The sequence below is a fragment of the Camelus bactrianus genome, chromosome 15 (assembly GCF_048773025.1).
Source record: "Camelus bactrianus isolate YW-2024 breed Bactrian camel chromosome 15, ASM4877302v1, whole genome shotgun sequence".
In the NCBI taxonomy this organism is placed as follows: domain Eukaryota; kingdom Metazoa; phylum Chordata; class Mammalia; order Artiodactyla; family Camelidae; genus Camelus; species Camelus bactrianus.
In genome coordinates, this window is record NC_133553.1 from 19,363,674 (window position 1) to 19,384,399 (window position 20,726).

At 51.0% G+C, this 20,726-nt stretch overlaps 2 protein-coding genes across 4 annotated transcripts in view; one reads left to right on the plus strand and one right to left on the minus strand.

The window, feature by feature from the left end:
- Window positions 1-9,946, plus strand: KLF11 (KLF transcription factor 11). 3 transcript variants are annotated; one of them, XM_074341651.1, is made up of 4 exons: window positions 1-204; window positions 1,862-2,131; window positions 3,371-4,337; window positions 7,399-9,946. In XM_074341651.1, exons 1-4 carry the CDS (start codon window positions 163-165, stop codon window positions 7,467-7,469), a joined length of 1,350 nt encoding a protein of 449 aa, XP_074197752.1. In that variant the 5' UTR covers window positions 1-162; the 3' UTR covers window positions 7,470-9,946. The 3 variants fall into 3 exon arrangements, with proteins under 3 accessions (XP_074197752.1, XP_074197753.1, XP_074197751.1); XM_074341652.1 differs by having other exon boundaries at window positions 7,298-7,493; XM_074341650.1 differs by having other exon boundaries at window positions 2-204; window positions 7,320-9,946.
- CYS1 (cystin 1) overlaps window positions 9,544-20,726 on the minus strand; it is a 24,322-nt gene continuing 13,139 nt past the window's right edge. The window contains exons 2-3 of the mRNA XM_074341653.1: window positions 19,968-20,023; window positions 9,544-17,543 (exon numbers count right to left, since the gene is read on the minus strand). Coding sequence (XP_074197754.1) covers window positions 17,438-17,543; window positions 19,968-20,023 — 162 coding nt within the window. The 3' untranslated portion in view covers window positions 9,544-17,437. The remainder of the gene's footprint in view (window positions 17,544-19,967; window positions 20,024-20,726) is intronic.

Genomic DNA, 20,726 nt, shown 5'->3' on the forward strand with positions numbered 1-20,726 from the left:
CTCCCGCGCCGCGAGGGCCGCGCCGGGGCAGAGCCGCGCGGGCGGAGGCGCGCGCCGGCCGCTCGAGCTCCGGGTCTCCGCCGCCCGCCGCGCACGTGCGGCAGCTGCCGTGCACTAAGCTCCCGCCCGTGGCGGCTTTGTTGCCTCCGGGCCGCAGGCACCATGCACACGCCAGGCTCCGCGGGCCCGGGCGACGCGCGCGCGGTGAGTGGCCGCCCATCGGAGCGAGGGGAGAGGCGGGGACGCGCCGCCTGTGCGGACCCAGGGTGCGGAGGAGAGAGGCAGCGCGCGAGGCCTCGCCGCACCCGCACCGTTAGGAACCCAGGCGGGTTCGGGAGCCGAGAGGGGCGGTGGTTGCGTGAGGCCGCGCTGGGAGGGGCGGGGAGGGGGCGTGTGCCTCGCACCGCCCTACGCGCAGCTTTGTCTGGCGTTCCCGCAGCGGCCCCGCCCCGCGGGCTCCAGGTGCGGGGTTATTTCCAGCCATGACGTCACCAGGCCCTGTGCGGAGGCGGCCATTGGGCGGGGCGCGGCTGGCGGGAACGCGGCACGCGGGCGGCGGGGGCGGGGCAAAGGCGGAGGGGCAAGGACTGTGGGAACACGGCGCGCGTCAGCGGAGAGCTAGGGGGTGGGGCAAAAGCTGGCGGGAAGGTGAAGGGCGTGGAGAGGGCTGTGGGAACGCAGCGCGGGGGCGGGGCGAGGGGCGGAGCAAAAGCTAGCGGGAACGCGGGGCGGGGCAAAAGCTGGCGGGAAGACTGCACGCGGTGGGCGGAGTGGGACGCCTCCACCCGGCTGGCTCCAGTACGGGCCTGAGAGCGGCGGGAAGTTCGCTGGCTGGACCTGGGACCTGGGACCTGGTTCCTGGTTGTCGAGCCACTGGACGGCTGAGGGGCCGAAAGGACTGGGAGCCCCGCGCCGCCGCGTCCCTCCCCCGCTGTGGGGGTGGAGCAGGCAGCAGCCCATGTCTGTGACTTAACAGTTCTTTTCGAGGCCGGGCTGCGGGCAGAAGCGGGGCCAGAGTGGCATTTGTAAAGGCGGTGGCCTTACCTGTGTGCCCTGGGGGTAACCTGGGTAAGTCAGGTTGGATGCTTAAGCAAACTGAGTGGAAGTATGTATCTTCATAGATGTAAAGTTTCTCTGGAAAGAGATCAGTTAGTTCTAGTCGCGTCCCATCCCCCTCGCGCTTAAGAAGAGACAAGGGTACTGCGCCGGGAAGCCCTCGGGTCCAGGACTTGTGGCGAGATCTTAACAGTTTCTTCCTCTCCCCGTGCTGTCCTGGTGGCCTTGACTGACTTGGTGCTCCTGGGTGTGGGGACCGGGGCTGAACCAGCGCGGGCTCTCCCTCCTGGAGCTCTGCTGAGGGATGCCCTGACTGATATGGATGCTCCAGAGTTCCCGCAAATGCATCTTGAGGGACACTCCGGTGGCTTCACGACTCTGAAGGGCCGCTCTCTCATCTCGCCCAACCTCAGCCTGAGCCATCAGTATCGTTCCTCCTCCCCGGGGCCCGTTTGGCACTAGCCAGTTTGGTTCACGCCTCAGGAAATAAGTCTTATTAATCATTTCCCGAAGACAAACATAAACTTGATAACCTTTGTTACGAATCAGAGTTTTCTGTGGAAGCTGCTGGCCGGCCGACTGCATCCCAACTCCTTCCCTCCACAGAAAGCTGGCTTCAGAGCCAAGTGGACCTACGTGCTCCGCAGGCTTCCTTCCCTAGAAGCCAGAGCGCGTGCGCGTGCGGCTGGAGGCGGGCAGTGCGGGCGTGCGCGGGGCAGGCTGCTGGTGTGTGTGCCCGCGTGCCCATCAGGGTTCCTTGTCTGTTTCCCGGGGCTGAGAAGCTGCTGTGTTGTGTCTCCTTTAGGTTGACATCATGGACATATGTGAGTCAATCCTGGAGAGGAAGCGGCATGACAGTGAGAGGTCTACATGCAGCATCTTGGAGCAGAACGACATGGAAGCTGTCGAGGCTCTTGTTTGCATGAGTTCCTGGGGTCAGAGAGCCCAGAAAGGGGACCTGTTAAAGATAAGACCCCTCACACCCGTCTCTGACTCTGGGGATGTCACCACCACTGTGCACATAGACGCAGCTGCACCTGAGCTACCAAAGGACTTCCATTCCTTGTCAACTTTGGTAAGGGGTGGGGAGAGGAGTGGGTTTTGTGCTAGAGTACCTTCAATAAATGTGCTGAAGAATTCCTGGGTGGATTCCCTGGGATGCTGGCAAGCAGGTTCATACTCTCCCCTGTGTGGGTCCTAAGGATGAAAACATGTCTTGAAAATGTGCTTTCCCATTGATAGATGCAGCCACAGGATTAAAATATCCATAGGCTGAAATTTACAGATTGATTCCAGAAAGCAAAATATACTCATTTCCCTGGGGAGCTTATGGTGAGGGCTTAGGTACCCCAGTCCAGGATCAAATCTGTGGGTAGCAGCTGGAGAAGGCCTATGCTTTGGCACCTGACAGCCTTCATTAGCTGGGTTGAAATCCTGGCCTCTCTGCCTCCCTGTGGTGGCCAACTTCTTTCTTGTGTGAGTTTGGTGCAGTCAAGCACTGTTTTTTGTTTTTGTTTTCTTAACTTGCTACAGCTATGAAGTTACTGGGAGAAATTGCTTCTCAGCTTGGAGAAGTTGAAAGCTGTAAATTGTTAACTAAACTGAAAGCTATAATCTAATTGTCCTGGGCTGGAAGCTTGCACTGGAAGGAGAGTTTGGAAAACTGACTTGGAGAGGGATGAGAAGGGACTTGTGGGCAGTGGAGAGGGTTGTCCAAGTAGTAATCCTGGCTGCCGGGAGCACCTCTCAGAGTTTCTTTGCATTGGGCTCTTCCGTGGGGAGGCCCAAAGTAAGTGAGAGTTGCTGGGGGTGGGGTGCAAAGAGAGGCTTGGTTTAGGTAGAACCCCTGGTTAGAGCATGGCCTTTCGGGGATCATTCTGATAGATTTTATCTTGCATCCAGTAGGAACTGGATGTGTGTGATTGGGTAAGTATGTGTTAAATTTTAAAAAGTTTTTGAGACTCTAAAATTATTGTGTAGAGCTCTCATTTTTAATATGAATTTGTTTTCTCATTTGTCATCCTAATAGTTGAAATTGCTCCTTTCAGTAGCTGTGCAAGCCCAGGAACAGCACTGACATCCTTATGACTGAGCAAATGGGTCGGTTTGGGAGAGGCTGGGAAGAAGGGAGAAAGCAAGAAAATAAAGTACCTCATGCCTCCTTTACAGCCACTGGTTGCTCTTGTGAGCAGACTTCAAACAGCCTTTTCTAGATACTTCTTTGTGAAGCCTTTGGGGGCAACATGATCAAAGTAAGTTCCTTAAAATTTAACCAAAACAACCTTTTCACATAGTACTTTTTTTTTTTTTTAAGTGCATGACTCCTCCTCAGAGTCCTGACCTCGTGGAGCCGTCGACAGGAACACTTGTTCCTTCCCAAGTAACTGATTCCAAAGCACCCATGGTCGTGGCCATCCCCCCAGCCTCTACTGGGGCAGCCAGAGTGCTGAGCAGGAGGGCAGAGAGGGGCCTGCCTGGTATGAAGCCAGAGCTGCTGGAGCCAGCTGCCAGCTCTCACTGCAGGGCCATGGTGACAAGTGTCATTTGCCACACTGGGGGGAGTCCTTCTCCTGCCCACGTTCCTACCACCCAGACTCAAGAACACCAACTTTCAGCCAACAGAGAAGTAGAAGCACAGATTCCAAGATGTACTGAAGCTTTGCAGGACACACACCTCACAGACAGTTTGCTCAAAGTTAACTCAGTGTCTTGTCAGCCTTGCTCATACAAGTCTGGTGGCCTGATCCCTGCTGATAAAGGCCAGCAGGAGGTAGGGTGGCCTGTTGCAATTCAGTCCTGCTCACCAAAGAATTATGAAAATGACTTGCCAAGGAAAGCCACCCCTCTGATTTCTGTCCCCATTCCTAGTCCCCCTGTCCTTTGCCAAATGATCCCTGTGACTGGACAAAGTGGCATGTTACCAGCTTTTTTGAAGCCACCCCCCCAAGTGTCTGCAGGGACTGTCAAACCCATCTTACCCCACGCTGCTCCAGTGCCCCAGCCTGTGTTTGTGGGACCATCTGTGCCTCAGGGAACTGTGATGCTGGTTCTGCCCCAGGGGGCCCTCCCCCAGCCTGCCACGTGTTCATCGAGTGTAATGGCTGTTGGAAATAACAAGTTCTTGCCCCTTGCCCCTGCTCCAGTGTTCATTGCATCCAGTCAAAACTGTGCCCCTCAGGTAGACTTTTCCCGAAGGAGGAACTATGTTTGCAACTTCCCAGGCTGCCGGAAAACCTACTTCAAAAGTTCCCACCTCAAGGCTCATCTCCGCACGCACACAGGTGAGTCCTGAGGCAGGTCGGGCATTGGGAAGGAAACACACGTCAAGCCGCCTTTGGGATCAAGGCATGAGGACCACTGGAGAAGGCGGCCTTTTTTCTTTGATTCTGAAAAGCTTTCATAGTCTTGGGGTTAACATTAGTACAGCCATCAGTGGTTTTCCTAGAACATGCCATCCATCTGCTCAGCCCAGTAGATAAACATAGTACAGCTCTGTGACTGTGATCCTTGATGGGCTTTAGAGGGAGGCTCTCGTTGCCTCTTACTGCAGTAGACGTCTCATTTTTTATTTGCATTTTAGAAAATGTGCGTTCACGTTGGATAAACATCAAGGTGATTTACTTAGTTTTACTATAGGGAAAGAGCTTTCTAAAGTATGGAGAAGTTTGAATTCTAGACTGTTTGCACTTTAAAGGAATATTTTTTACTTTTGGGAATGGATAGTGTCTAATTGAGAAGTCACAAAAGAAAGTAACTGTAGTGACTTAGTGATCTCTTTGTGTTACCTCATTGGCTTCCTAGAATTTTCTGTAGTGATGGAAATGCTCTCTATCTGTCCAGTAAGAGGGTAGCCACTAGCCACACACACTTGAAGTGTGAACAGTGTGTCTGAGGAGCTAAATTTTACATTTTCATTAAGTTTGCATTTGTACAGCTACAAGGGGCTGGTGGCTACCATGTTTAACGGAGGTGAGGTGGCCTGGTAGATAGAACTTCTGCTTTAGTTGCTTGGGGCAGAGTGTCTCAGGTGTTCTGTAGCTCTCTTGTTCTTTGAGTTAGTGTCAGGCATTTTGTTTTGTTTTCAAAAGTCCTGTAGTTAAATAGTCTGCTTGTTAAGCTCACCTTCGAAAGGTTCACGCACATATGCACACACAAGCACAGCAACAGGTCGCGGGTTCCGCGGTAAAGACGTGGTTCGTAAACTCTCTCCATCGTGGAACCCTTTTCACCAGAATGTCTGCTGATGGCCTGCGGGACAACAGGGAATGTTGTCAGCCGTTTGGGAAAGGCTGAACTGGAGGGAGTCGTTGTGGTACTTTACTCCAAAATGCATTTGAGGTAGAGTGGTTCTAATGAGCGTATTAAAATGCTGTTGTGGCAGCTTCCACTTGCGGAATGAAGCAGGGTCTGGAACGTAGGCTGAACAAAAGGCGCTCTGCTGCCCTCCACGCTACGGAGTGGGCTGTCTGCTTCAGGGATGAGGCCCAAGGCCTGGCCGGTGAAGAACTTGCTTCTCTGCCTTTACCTTTGCTCTCCACGTCCACATCTCTCCCCTTCACTCTCTGCTCTCTGACTATCTCTTATTTACTAAAAACCATTTAAGGGCCTCTCTTAGAAGTATTTTCTGATCTCTCCTTCCTTATTTGACCCTAGGGGTTTGTTACGTTTCTCACCACATTCTCCCTCTGTTTTTTTTAGTTACTTATATACTTGTCTGATCTCACTGGATATAAATTCTTGGTGTCTGACCTAAGAGCCTGGCACTAGTAAATGATGATTGGTCATTGGTACTACAGGGTAGCTGTCATGGCTGTATTGGCGTGAACGGGCACCTCTGAAGGGCTCATTGACTTGGCAAACTCTTCAGAGACTACCGAGGTGAACTTCAGATCACATCCAAACACAGATTATGCATTTGGGGAGGCAATGGAATGAGGTATTACTGTTTATTCAGTCAGTTTCCCTTGGTAGAAATACTGGCAGGGTGGCACAAAATAGGGCTTCAGGTTTCCCAGTATACTTAAGTAACCATAAAAGTTCTGAAGAATCAACTTCTAGTGACATTTTGTAAACACTAAATTGGAGTTTTCATAAGATATAGAAACCTTGGGTGAGTTTACCTTAGATAAGATAGTTTTTCATTCTAAGCTGAAAATTTTTAAAATTAGTATAAGGTAGAGTGAGCAAAGGCTCATGTTTTTATAAATCCTATGCCAAAGGGTGGTTATTCTCTGTCCACCCTCTGGCCATCCAGTATGCTGACAGCAGTGGTGGTGGTTTCCTGAAAACAGGTAACCTTATGCTTATAGCATGAGATCTTTGAAAGTCCATGAAGTTCAGGCCTTTTTTCTTAGAATCGTTCATAAAAAACCATTGTGATGCTGAATTTTCCTGCTAATTCAACTTTGAAAAACATGATATATTTAACTGATGTCTCATCATCATTCATTCAAAACCATTTATTCGCCACCTGTCATACAAAGTGCTGTGCTGGGAGCTAAACTGTACAGAGATGGATGAACTAGGCAAGTCATAAATCTTCAGGAAGGTAGGTCACGTAACAGCCTGTAACAGCGTTGAACACATCCATTTATGAGGTTGCACAGCAGTGTGTGATTGTCACAACCTGGTCAAGATAGGGACTTCTAGGAAAGGGAGCACTCCTGCTGGCTGGAAAGGCCCGGGAGGACTCAGGGGAAGGGCCACACTGTTACCTGCGGACAAGGGCTCCCTCGCTCACCTCCAGGAAGACAGTATGAGACACCTTCCAAGTGTGCTGAAACTTTGAACGGAGACACTTGAGGCTTGTAACTACAAGAAGGTGGTTATTAGAATTCTAGTTCATTTTGTAGTTAACCTCTTTGTCAGTGTAATAACAAATATGAAGATGGCATTAATGATTCTGAGAAGTCTTGTAGGTCCTGGGAGGGATTTGTTTTTAGATGTGCAGCTTCCTGAGAGGGAAGGAATTATTCCTTTTAAGACTCTTCCTCCAGTTAACTGTTGAAGACTTACCTTTATTTAAAAAATCTTTGGAATAACTAGATGAATTTGACATTGTTGAGCCCTGACATACTACATCTTGGGAGTGGCAGGAAGAAATGCATCTTGGACAATTACTTGACTTCCAGATAACCTGATTCCAGAATAGTAGGATATTACTTTTTCCTTAGGTCTTGATGACCAAAATTTTTAAATGACATAAATCAACCTGCTGAGCATTTATTTATATTTTCTCTAGTATGTGTTTTCTCATCTCTTAGGAGAGAAGCCTTTCAGCTGTAGCTGGGATGGCTGTGATAAAAAATTTGCTCGCTCAGATGAACTCTCTCGCCACCGCAGAACTCACACTGGGGAGAAGAAGTTTGTGTGCCCAGTGTGTGATCGGCGTTTCATGCGCAGCGACCACCTGACAAAGCATGCCCGGCGCCACATGACAACCAAGAAGATCCCTGGCTGGCAGGCGGAGGTCGGCAAACTCAACAGAATTGCTTCAGCGGAGAAGCCTGGGAGCCTGCTGGTGCGCATGCCAGCGTCTGCGTGACGGGTCCGCCAGGGAATTGCGGATGGAAATTTGTAAAAGCCTGCTTTCAGGAATGGAACTGATGATTTTCTCTCCAAAAAAAAAAAAGTCTTGAGGGCTAGGGGAAGGTAGAGAGCTGGTTCTGATGAAGGCATGTTGACTTGTTTTCTTGGTTGGGACCCTGTTCAGTATCTTTTGCAGTTTCAGAAGTTCTTTTAAGGAAATGGAAGAAAATTTGATAATCTAAGTCACCAGCATTCAAACAAACATTTCGGCAATAAATCTTACAAAATTGGGATTTTTACAACCTTTCTATTCATGTTTTGTAGAAACGCGACAGGGTACTAATTTTTATACTGTTTTTTATAAAAATATTTTTATTGGTGCTCAAATCACTAATTTCTAGATAGATGATTTTACAGTCTTTTCAGTATTTAACATTTTAATTATACCCTTACTTTTAGTACAAAAGTTGGAATATTATTTAGCCAAAAAAATTTACAACTTTGTAATTAGGCCTTTTAGATCTAAGAATTTTCTAGAATCAGAACTGGTTGAGCAGGGGCCTCTTAAATAAATGGGGGAGGAAAAAAAACTTTATAGTTGGCTTCTTCATAACATTTTCAAGAGAAATACCAAGCAACCGTTCCTTTAAGGCTGTAGCCCAAGGATTTAAATTTTGGTTAAGTAGAACTTAGTCACCTGTGTCTGTGGTGTGACTTGTGAGGAATGTACCCCAGAGGATAACTTAAAATACTCAATAGGTACCCGATGAGCAGAGAGCTGCTGTAGGATCTGAGTGTCTGCTCTGCCGAGAGCACACCGTTCACAGTCTCATTTGTACCTCAAACACCAAAAAAGGTGATGTATGCACTCAAACTCAGCTGCTTTGTTAGTTGTCAGTTTGACTTCTTTTGCTGTGGCCTTATCCAAGTATTTTGTGGGTAAAGTAACTTCCTAGAGAAAAAGGAAACGTCCTTAGTATTTGGAGGGACTTCCCACCAAAGTACAGCTTATCTGAGGTGGGGGCACGTGCAGATGGTGCAGCTCCAGTGTTCTGATTTCTTTATTAAGTATTAAGAACTATGGGAAATGCAAGCTACGCTAAATGGCAGTAATACTGCCCAGCTGTCCTTTCATTCATTTTATTTGAAGGAAATTGTTTTGATCAAATGGAGAATTACTTGGGAGTGGGGTGTTTTGCAGTCTGCCTAGAAAGCAGACCATGGGCGTCACTGTGAAGCTGTGTGAGCACAGGTCTGAGCGTTACAGAGACTGCGCCCCGGGTCCGGAAGGCCACAAGCTTGCTTTTGTTGGGCAGTGTTGGGAATCCAGCAACAGAACACATGTAAGGGATGTGGGGATGTTGCTCTGCTCTTGGAGCCTGCAGATGGTTTTTGTTGTGCCATATGTATTTAGATTCTGTCTTTGGCTCTTAGTTATTGGCATTTACCTTTATTAAAACGATGGTAAGGTGAAATACTGAATAAATATAATTAGGTTTTGTGTTCAGGCCTTCCTTTAGTCTGAGAATGCTCTCCTGGTCATTCACTGTATGTTACTCCACACCCTTTAAATTACCCTCTAGTATCAGCCGCTAAGTGACAGGCTGTGTGTTTAGGAGGCTTCCATGTCTTTGGACACTTCTGTAGTTGAGTATTCCTCCTGGTCATGAGACATACTACAGTTACAAAAGAACTGTAATTAAATGTACATAGTTTGTGTTTCCCCACCACCCAGTCCTTCCTCCCACTACTTGTATCTTAAATCAGCATAAACATTTCTGTGTGTATGCTGTAAATGGCATTAAATTGGATATTTCTCTTAGTTATACAAAATAACGTTAATCCTACTAATGTTCTGGTGGATAACACAACGTCTTTGAGTATTTGGTTGCTTGTCACACTGAACTTCATTCTCTGAGCAATGTAGTTAGTTTCCAAACAATAGATGTGTTTTTAAAAAAAGTTTTGATTTATACTTCCATTTCCTGATGAGATTTCAAAGTACCTTCTGTAAACAACAGTTTTCGGCCCTCTGTTTGTCGATTGAAAAACTGTAAGTTGGGAAACAGCTTCATCTGAAAAATGCAATCGGAGAACCAGCGCCTGTGGTGTGTGTTCAGTGTGGAGTCCCTCCGCTGCAGCCCGGCTGTCAGAAGAGGGCACTTCCCCAGTGCACTTTACTGCCTGAGCAATTCTGCTTGATCTCTTTTGACTTTGAGCCTTCTAAGTAGTTTCAGTAATAAAATTTTAAGTGTTTCAGAATTATGTTTTATGTAACAACAGACTTTGACTTATTTAAATGAATATGTGCGATGTAACTTTTTTCTTTGAATCATATAAAACATTTTTGATTTGCAAACCAGACTGTATCCTGTGTCATGTACCTGCACTACAGTATACCCAGTGGCTTTTCAGAAAAATCTATAAAATTGTATATTGGCCCAACCTGACCTTCCTCTTTGGTTTCTGGGGTTCTGTTCTGCTTTCAGGATGCCCTTAAGATTCTTTGGAGGGTTCTTTCTGAAAGAAGTGTGTGAAGAGTCTGCTTCTGTGTTGGCCGCTCTGATGTTGGGACTGGTCTTGGCAGAACAGGACCGTGGGTGCTGTGACCTGTGACCCTCATCCTCATAATCTTCCTGTGCCGGGAGGTGGACTGGGAGGCATCCCCTTCCCCTGCTCCCAGCCCAGGCTCTAAAAGTACATCCCGGAGCCGCAGTCTTCACTCCTGCTCCTGGAGTATGTCCTCTCTGGAACCCACTCTGGCTGGGGCTGTGTGTCCACATCCCACTAGACGAGCCCCTGCAGCTGTTGGAGCCTAGGCACTTCCATGGGCTCGGTCCTCGGTCCTCAGTCCTCATTGGGTCTGTCCAGCAGCACGACAGGGCCACACTCTCCTGCTCTCCTACCTCCCTGCTCCTTTGCTGGTCCCCCTCCTCTCCCTGACTCCTCTCCTACTGCCCTCACAACCTGGGTGATCTTTTCCACCCTTGTGACTTAGATAAGAATCACATCTCTACCTGCATGCATGTGTCTCCTTCGCTCTTCTCACCTGGGCTTCAGATTCCTGTTTCCATCTGTCTGCTTGACACCCATCTATTCAGTGTCCCAGACTTTGCCCAAGCTCCTCATCTTCTTGCCCACGCTTGCTTTTCCCACAGCTGACCCCATTGTCTTTGAAAAGAACAGCAAGGCCATCCTTTTAGCTGTTCCAGTGCAAAATCTTGGAGTCATCCTGGGCTCCTTTCTCACTCCAGATCCAATGTCACAGTCCTGTTGACTCACTGCCTTCCAAAACCACTCATCCTGGAATGTGATTCCATAGACCACACTAGTCCTGGTCATGGGTGTGCATGTGTGTGCACAATTGTGTGGGGGGTAAAGGATCACAACAGGCTTTGCATTTAGCACTCCACCTAGAAAAGTCTCTCCAATTCCAAATCCCTTTGCTTCTGGGTGGTGGCCACATGCTTGTTACCCTCAGCTTTGTGACTTTACCTGCTGTCCTCTGTGTCCCCAAGGTTCTACTTTCTGGCTGTAATAGCCACTGTTGCTTTAATTTCAACTTGCTTCTTTTGTTTAGGGACTCTTAAAATGAGGGACTTGAGACATGTACCTTACACCTGGGCCCCATCCTGGGAGGAAGTCCAGGCACCAGGGACACCATACCCTAGTGGGATGAGACCCGCTCAGTCCACTCTAAGTTAGGGAGGCTTGTTCCCAAAGGTCTCTCACCACTCCCTAGGAAGCCTAGTGGGTCCCAGGATTGTCCTGAGCTGGCTCTGCAAACAGGTTTCTTCTCAGCATGTTCTTTTCTTTGTTTGTTTAAGAAGTTCATTTGTGTCCTTTGTTTTAGACTCCACATATAAGTGATATCATATGACATTTTTCTTTCTCTTTCTGGCTTACTTCACTTAGAATGACAATCTCCAGGTCCACGTTGCTGCAAATGGCATTATTTTATTCTTTTTTATGGCTGATTAGTATTCCATTCTGTACATATTATATATTTTATATATATATAAATGGGTGGGTGGGTGGATGGATGGATGTGATATGATTCCTGTTATGGGTGAGCTTACATTTTAGGAAGTGGATCAGACTTGCAATAGAGTGCAATAAAATGAAGCAAGTAACTAGTAGTGATCAAAACCTCTAATCTTGGGGGAAGGTATAGCTCAAGTGGTAGAGTGTGTGCTTCGCATGCATGAGGTCCTGGGTTCAACCCCCAATACTTTCATTAAAAAAATAAATCTAATTACCTCCCTCCAACAAACAAACAAACAAACAAAAAAGTTAATTAAAAACCTCTAGTCTTGAAGGAGTCCAGAGAGGAAGGCCCAGGGAAGGTCTACCAGACTCCTGGCAGGTAGCTTTGATAAGTAGTATGGATTTGGCCTGAGACAGGACTGGGTGCAGATCCGACTCCATTTAGCTACGTGTTGCTGAGAAATGAACTCTACTTTTAGTTTCCTCATTTCTGAAATGAGGATTACATAGAGTAATGTGCCTATCCTATCTCAGAGCCTGGCACTTTCATTTTGTATGTAGAAGAAAACCTTAGTTGTTTTCGAACAAAAATCTACTTGAAGGGTAGCTGTCTTTGGGCACAGAAATAACAGAACAGGCTTAGAGTATTCTCGTGTTGCCGGCTGCCTTCAAGAGTGTCAGGGCCTGTGCTAAATGGTAAAGAGGTCATTCAAAGGAACTCCCACTGGCCAAGCTGTGGCAGTTTAAACATTAAAATATGAATTCCACTTCTGCCCAAGATGGAGTAACAGGAACTGAATATAATCTCACTCTCAAAATAACCACCAGACAAAATGTATGAAAGGAGTTTTCCAGGAACTGGACCTTGGGTCATGAAAGACAGTGACCCTGAGAGATAGGAAATAAGGGTAGTGAACCCAGTCTGCTGCCTTGAGGAAGTTTCCAGGTTGTGATGCAGGGAGGAGGAACTCAGGCGGGACTCGAGTCCCCTAGTGGAGGAGATGGCAGTGAGGGTGCACGAATGCCAGGGTGGCAAGGGTCACGGGGCAGAGTGCCAAGGAAGAGAGAACAGCCCAGAGAACCCTGGAGGTCTACAGGGGGGCGCCTGGACGGAGGCGGACACCCGAAAACCGAAGGCAAATTGTGTGCACAGGAGCGTGTGTATTCTGGGCTGAGGAGTCATTATTTATATCACTTCTCAAAGGGCGACCCGAGATGGTTATTAGATCCGTGCTCTTGAGAATAAGGCTACTCGGAGAAAGCGCTGAGGGAGCACGCGCAGGGCTAGGGGAGTGGCTGTGCCTCGGGCTCGGTGTGCAGGGTCCCGGCGCCGTGCCCACCTGCCTCGGCGTTGGAACCCAGGGGAGAGGGCTCTGTGGGAATTAAAAGAACTATGACAGGAGGTACTCAGGCGGTTTTGCTGAGGGACACCCCTACCGAAGTGCCACGCGGGGGTTAGAATGTCCATGTACACACCTCGGGTCCCCACAGACCCCGGACCTTGGCTTTGGCAGCTGCGCGGGCCCTCAAAGCAAGAGTCTGCTCAGCGGGCCTGGAGGCCTGCAGTCGGCCTCGAGACGGCGCAGCTGAGCTCGGTTCCCCGGCGGGCGACGGAACCCCGGAAACGCCTCTGGGGATCCTACCTCTGTAGGGGCTGCAAGGAAAATCCCTGCCAGCAAATGGGGCGGGGCGCGAAGCCAGGGTCCCCATTTGTGTCTGGGGTGCTGCCCAGATACAAAATGCTCAGAGTCCTGTGGTTGCCCCGCCCCCGACCCGCCCCCTTCCTGCGCAGTAGCGCACGCCGGCTCCCAGTGCCTGCAACGGCCCGCGGGGTTCGCCTTCCGTGTGACCCACTCACTTATCCGCGTGGGCTCAGCCGGCGCACAGTTTCCACCCACCGTTTGTCCTTGAGGCCTCCCAGCACCCGGGGGCGGAGGAAGAAGAGGCTCCTTTGCCCACTGCGCAGACGAGGCGGCTCCCGGGACTCACCCGGCCGGCCGGTTCACTCCTCCTGCTCTAGCTTCAGGGAGAAGCGGCAGGGCCTCCCTAGGGAGCCCGGCCCCTGCCACCCATGCTTTCCCAGGACGAGGAGCAGCGAGGACGCGGGAATCCCAATGGCGGCGACGGCTTCCTGGAGAGGCGCGGGCAGAACTGTTCCACCACACTCTGCTCTCATTCCCATCGCATATTTATTTTAAACCCCCAGGGCCCGCCTGGTACAGGCCTGGCATGGAGCCAGCCCTCTTCAAGTAGATGTTGAATAAACTTTAAAACAAAAAGGAATGTTTCTGTAACCTGTGCTACTAAGGTCATTATTATTTTTATCTTTCACTCAAATCTTCTCCTCACCAGATTAGTAAGAAAGTCAGCCCCTCCCTCTGCAGTTTCTCCCCTTCCCTGCAAATTGTCCTAAACCTCTCTGGCTTAGCCCAAGCTGGGATCTTTGCACCTGCCGACCCCCTGCTGTGTGTTTCTTGCTGCCACATGGTGTCACTGACAGCAGACCCCACAGGCCCCTGATTTTGGTGGCGGCCTGGATCTTGGAATGACTGCCCAGTGCCACACGAAACCACACCCCCAGGCACCAGTTCTATGTGGCATCCATCAGATGTCATCCATCTCTTGAGGACTGAAAATGTCACCGTTCCTTCCCAGGTCCACACCTCACAGAAAAGGCAGCTTTTCCTTTCCAACTCTGGAAACTAAAGTGTTTCATCACAGCAGAAAACTGAGCACCACCCACCTATTAAGGTCTGATTTGTTTCCAGGGGGTCCAGATATCACCGCATCCAAGGTCTGGTTCTGGGGAGAGCACTGACCTTCAGAGCCTCGAATGTGATTTACCCTCTCCAGCGCAACCAAGAAGGTTTTTCTCCTGCCTAATTATTGCTGGACCAGAAAAAGAACCCCACCCCCACTCCACATAGGTTAGATCTTCAGTGGAACTTCTGGCTACACTTCTTTGACAGCCTTTAGCTTCTCTGGAGTGTTTACGAGTATGCCTCTGCCACTAGAAACAGCACGTCCTCACTGGTGGAGACCAGATCTTGCCACACAAACACCAGCATCTAGCAGGGGGCCGGATTCACAGCAGCAGGGGCTCAGGAGGTGAGCGTGGGTTGAAGCGACACTCCCCAGGGGCATCCACCCACAGGTGCTATCTCAGCACAGCCCAGAATGGCAGCCCAGCGAGATGTGGCTTCGAGATTTTGGAACATCAAAGGGGAGTATCTTGGAAAAGCTGATCTCAGGTGAGGACAGGGAGTCTGAATAGGGCAGGGCCCCTTGGGCAAGAGATTCAAGGCTTAAGAAGGCACACACGTGTGGCAGGAGGGCCGGGGTGTGGCTCCTTCTCCAGGAGGACAGACACCAATGGAGCGTGTTTTCTAAATTCCTGGGCTTCATAGCATCTCAGAGGAACTCGCCACCACAGAAACTAGGAGACACATCTGTGGCACAGACATCAATGTGTCATCATCACTTTTGACTTGGAGACATTCCTTTTCTGTCTCTATTTCAGTCACATTCTTCCCCATCTATGAGCAGATTCCACACTCAGCTGTAGAGTAGAAGGTTGCCCTGAGCAACCAAGAGAAGGCCTGATGCAGCGCTCAGCACCCAGTAGGCACTCTGCACATGTTTGGCACAAGAAGCCCTCCCGGGCCCAGCCCTGCTGCCTCCAGGACCAGCACCCCGCCCCACACACAGCACACTCAGCCCGCCCTCCATCTCTGGGCAGAGAACCTCAGCGCTTCACATCTGGGACACGCTGCTGTGTTTGGCGAGCTGCCACTCAGAAGACACTTTTCCTGAATTCAGGGAATAAAAAAATAAAAATAAAAAGACCTGAGAACAACCGCTGTGACTTCTTAGCTTTGATGAAGTGCATTCACCTTGACATGACATAGACTGTAAGGACATGAAGAATTTCTTACACTTTCATCTCATTATGGGTTTTATGAGGTTGCCACTGGAAAGTGCAAGGTATTGTCTTTCTCACTGAACGTGTTCCATTTTACCAAATTAGTGATGGAAAATTGTAACTATAAATTAATGATGTAAAATTACAAACATTTTACATCATTAAATTCAAGGCCTGACTTAATGGTAAGAAATTTTGAACTTCTTTTAAAAGAAGTACTAGTATTATTAAAATAGTAATGGCTTTAATCTTTATATCAAAAGAAATGGTTTGGGCTTAGATGAGAAATAGATTTCTTTGGGGAGGTTCTGAGCAAACCCTCAGAGATGGAAGGTGCTCTGACTCTGAAGTTAAAATCTCCCAGCTGTGGTTCTGATCAAAGGCAGTCTTGTCAAGTCATAGAGGTTCGTGAAAACAGCCATGTGGCCATTTTGGCCACAGCCCTGTGGGTCTGGGAGCAGTACCAAGTGGCTGGTTCTCGGTTTCTGAGATGCTCTTGGATTTGCAGGTGATGCCAGGGAGGCCAATATGTTGGTGGCAAACATGAGACGAGCTGAGACCTATTCTGGCTGGGGGGAAGCGACTGTCCCCTCCATGCCCCCATGTACCGACGTCCTCACCAGCTGCTCCGCGGACCTGGCCTCCCAAATGCTCTGACCGCTCGCCACCCTGAGCTTTCCCAGAGCAGCCACTCTGGGCCCAGGGCACAAGCCTGCCTTCCAGTCAGGCTGTGGTTCTCCTTCAGGCCCTGCCTGACTCACGTGACTGGATGGCTAGAAGTCCTTCTCATCTGTCAGCTCGGAATGTCTTAAGGCTCTCCCGCCTCATGCTGTGATTTGCTACCTTCTCCCGTTGGGAAGAGCAGGCGGCCCTGAAGACCCTTTCCCAGTGGGGCTGCTGCTCACCCTCAGCAGGGAAGGCAGTCCTGTGCCCCGGGGTGGGGGTGGGGGGAACAGCAGAGACCAGGGAAGCCTGGGATTGTGTCATCTTGGATGACCCGAGATGGGAGCGCCTGAAGAGCCTGCAGGACTCACCTTCTAGAGAAAGAAACTGAGGCCCAGAGAGGGAGAGTGCCTGCGAGTTAGTGCAACAGGGAGGATCGGAACTGGGGTCTCCGGTTCCCATGCCACCATACCCACTGCAGGGGCAGGGCCTCTCTCAGGGGAGGTAGGTGGGCTGTGGCTCTGAGCAGCCTCCAGCATCGGGGAAGGAAGAGTCAGCCAGGCTTAAAGCTCAGACTGGGATCCAGCAGCCGGGGTCCTCACCTGGGAGCTGCTTAGAAATGCAGGCTCTCTGGCCCCCGCCCCAGACCCACAGAATCAGAATCTGCATTTCAACAACTTCTCCCGGTAATTCATTTGCAGAACCTGGGTTGACCCCCTACAGCTGGGGAGAGCAGACCTCCTGGGTGTGCCCTCCAGAGGGGAAGCTTCCTGAGATGCTGCAGGACGTGGGTGAGAGGCCCTAGGGCATCCTGTCTGAGCCACACTCAGCTAATGAGCCTTCTTCGGATCCAGTGGTGAGTGGGTCGTCAGAAAGGGGAAACATTTCAAGATCCAGGAGAACCTTGTAGACAGGCCCTCTGCAGAGACCAGGGTCGGGGGCAGGGATCTGGTAGATCAGCTGCCCACGTACCTGTGGGGCAGCACCTGCACCTTCCTTCTGGCCTGGGTCTGCACAGCTGACCACCTCTTGCCAGCAAGTGTGATGGCCAGTTGCCAGCCACATCCAGGACCGTCTGAATCTGGATTTGAAAAGGCCAGTAGTGAAAGATCCAGGAGGAACTGCATGTTGGAGATGGCTCAGCTCCAGTGAGCCACGGGCGGGGCAGGGGGATGTGCGCCCCCAGCCCAGGTTCCTAAGAGCCCCTCATCAGGTGGGGCGGGGTCTGGGAGGAGCGGCGCTTTGGCTGGGGGGTGACTCGCGGCTGCTGCCCTGCCCGGCTCAGCTGCAGAACTCCTGCTCGATGCTGGCCATCAGCTCCTCCTCGGACTGGTCATACGTGATGGCCAACTGCCTCTCGGGCCTCGTGTAGCAGCTGTCTGGGGCTCTGTGGGTGAGAAACACAGACACGGTGTCAGGAGGTAAGATGGTACCTTCTAACTCAGTATCTCTCCTGAACAACCACAGCGGCCCCTGCATGGAACTCTGATCCATCCTAGTACCCAAACTGAAAACCTTGGCCCTGGGGACACTCAGTCTCTTCCGTGAGCAGCCCTTGCCTGCGTCTCTGCTTTTATCTCCCTGGCATGATCCACCTTACCCTACAACGCAGCCAGGGCCTGCAGTGTGTAAGAGTGAGGGCCCCGGGGTGGAGAGACCTTGTTTCAATCCCAGCTCTGCCACGAACTAGCTCAGTGACATTTTTTTTTTTTCTCTCAAGTGGAGCTGTATTCCTAAGTTCATTCTGAGGCATAAATAAGATAATGTGTGTGCAGCATGTGACACCAAATCTTGCATCCTGCATAGCCCTCAGCAAAGTGAGCTGTGTTGAGATAGCCATTTGCCTGACGTATCCCTGTGCCTGCACCCTTGGGGGTCTCACAGGAGCTGCTTCTGCTACAGGACAGGATGGGGCATCAGGATCCTGGCCACCCCGCAGCCCTCTCTCCGGGCAGTGTACCCACCAGCCCGGACCTGGCTGCCCATCTCCTCTCTGGCTTTCTGGACTTTGTTGGGACTTTGGGGTGGTGTTCACAGGGTGCCCCCAAACTTCCCTGTCCTTTAGGCTGCCCCATGGCGGCGGCAACCTGTGCCTGGCCCTGGCCTGGCCCCCGATAGCACCTTTGACAGGTGGGCGGGTGTGGAGCCTGGGCCAGGTTGGGTGCTACCAGCTGGAGGGGCTGCCTCTGAAGCAGGTGCAAAGCCTGCAGCTCCCAAGACGGTCGGGAGAGTTAGGCCAGAGCTGCCCACTGCCAGGTATGGGACAGTGACCTCCCTCCTGCCAGCCGGAGACCTGCTGCTGTGTGAGCCTGGGGGCTGGGCTGGACGCTCTCTAGGCCCATCTGATCACTGCCGTCATGCTCCTGACTGACGTTCAGAGAACAGCCTCCAGGATCCTGTCTGTTCTCCCGGGATGCAGAGCTGGAGCTGGACTCTGGGCCACGGGACTGTCACCGAGGGGCGTGTGCAGCCTAACGGGCCCCCCAGCACCGAACAGGAAGGATGAGGGTCTAACAGTGGGACTCCACCTCCGCGTGCCCAGGAATGACACGTGCCTCCTGCACAGCTCCGCTGGGGTCACCAGGCCAGCCCCCTCTTTGTAGTGGGGGAGAAATGCCTTGCCCCTGGTCACACAGTGACCTGCCTGCAGCAGATCCTCCTCACCTGTCGCATGGGCTCAGCAAGGCCTTTCCTGCTGGGCACCCGACACTCCCTGCAGATGGGACACCGGGGAGAACGGGGTGGAGGGGGTAGGACTGGGGGGGGAGGCTGACAGGAGTGGCCCCCTGGTTGGCGTTGCAGCCACAGCAGGCGGGGATCCATTTGGCTTCACGCCACCCTGGCCTGTCTGACAGGCAACACTGTGTCTGCCAGCGGCCCTGGGGGAGCCTGGAGACCCAAATGGGGTCTCCCCCTACTTGAGGAGGGAAACACAACATCAAAAAGAACGGATGGATACTAAGGGACTGAGAGTCAAGAAATGGATCATTGTTTAAATTATAATTCACTATGTCAGAGATCCCTGAAGTCATATATTTAAAAAAAAAAAAGATCACTTCTCTCCCAGAAGAGAGAGCTGCAGACCCACGTGCTACATGGGGCCTGAGTCATCTATGCTGTATGTTGTGTCTAGAATTTACTATCCCTTTGACTTTGGGCAGATCACACCTTGGAGCTCAGTCTACTCATTGGGAAGATGGAGGCTGGCCCGGGGCCTGGCTTCCAGGAGGCATCCCACCAGCACGGGCAGAATAAATAGCGAGTGAATTTCAGCAGCAGTTGCAGACAGAAGGCTCCAGAATCCCTGTTTCCCCTCCACAGGCCAGAATTTTCACAGCTTTCCAAACCAATGATCTCAAGCACCACAGTCACCTGCATCCCAGGGACCAGATCACTGTGACCCCATTAGAGATGAGAGAGCCAAGGGCCCAAGGTAATTGCAGCTCAGCCTCCTGGTGCTGGCTGCTCCTGAGGCCCCAGAATCCTCATGAGCATGAGGCCCAGGGCCGTGCAGACAGAGAAGGCCTGGCCTCTGGGCCTGGGGTCCTCAGCTGACACTTTCCGGGAATTTTAAGTGTATTTCCCTGCTATCGCTGTGATGAGACAATGGGGGCACCCCTGTCACCCCTCTAGGCTGTAAACTCCAGAAGGATAAGGACTGTGCCGCATTGACAGATGGGCCACTGCATACAGATGGACCGAATGAGGGCGGGGGTGGAGATGAGAGGATGGGGTGGGAGGTGGGGGAAGGGGAGGCTTGGGGGCGGGGTAGCTGTGACTTCTGCCAGGGATGTGCTTCCCCCATACTTACTCGGAGGAGGCACTGCTGTTCCCTGGGTGGTCTTCGGTGCTCTGTTTTGGGGACACCTTGAGAAGGACAAGAGGAAGAGACATCAGAAGGTTGTCAGTGGTGCAGCTTGCCTTTGCTCTGACTTTCTGCTGACAGATGGTGGCCACCGCGTTCAACTCGGGACCAAATAAACCAGAGCTGGGAAGCGGAAAGCCTGTGCTCTCTAGTTCACCCACCTATTTTACGGGGGAAAAGCTGAGGCTGGGAGAGGGGAGTGACTAACAAAGCTGACACCAAGAGACTCCCTGCCTCCCAGCAGCTACCTGGCCAGCATGCCCCCATCTCTCGCTCTAGGAGTGGAGGTCTTGATCTCCATCTAAGCGCTGTCTGGCAGCCTGCCCTGCTGCTCTGCTGCACCTCCTCCAAATCCAAGGTGCCCAGATATCACACTACTGTCTGCAAACTCTTCCAATGGTCTATGCCTGTCCCGTGCCAGCGCCACTGTCTCAGTTACCGCAGCTTAGAAGCCTGGACTCCTCCTGGTTCTTTGCACTTCCATGTATATGTATTGCAGTTAGCTTGTCCCCCTTGGGGATTTTGTTGGGGTTAAATTAATGTACAGATCATTTTAGGGGCGCTTGTTCTCTTTACAATAGTAAGTCTTCCGATTTATAAACAGGGAATATTTCTGCATTCATTTAGGATTTCTCTAGTGTCTTTTAAGAAGTCTTATCATTTTCCCGGCAGAGAGCATGCGTGTCTCTTTTTAGACCAGTTCCC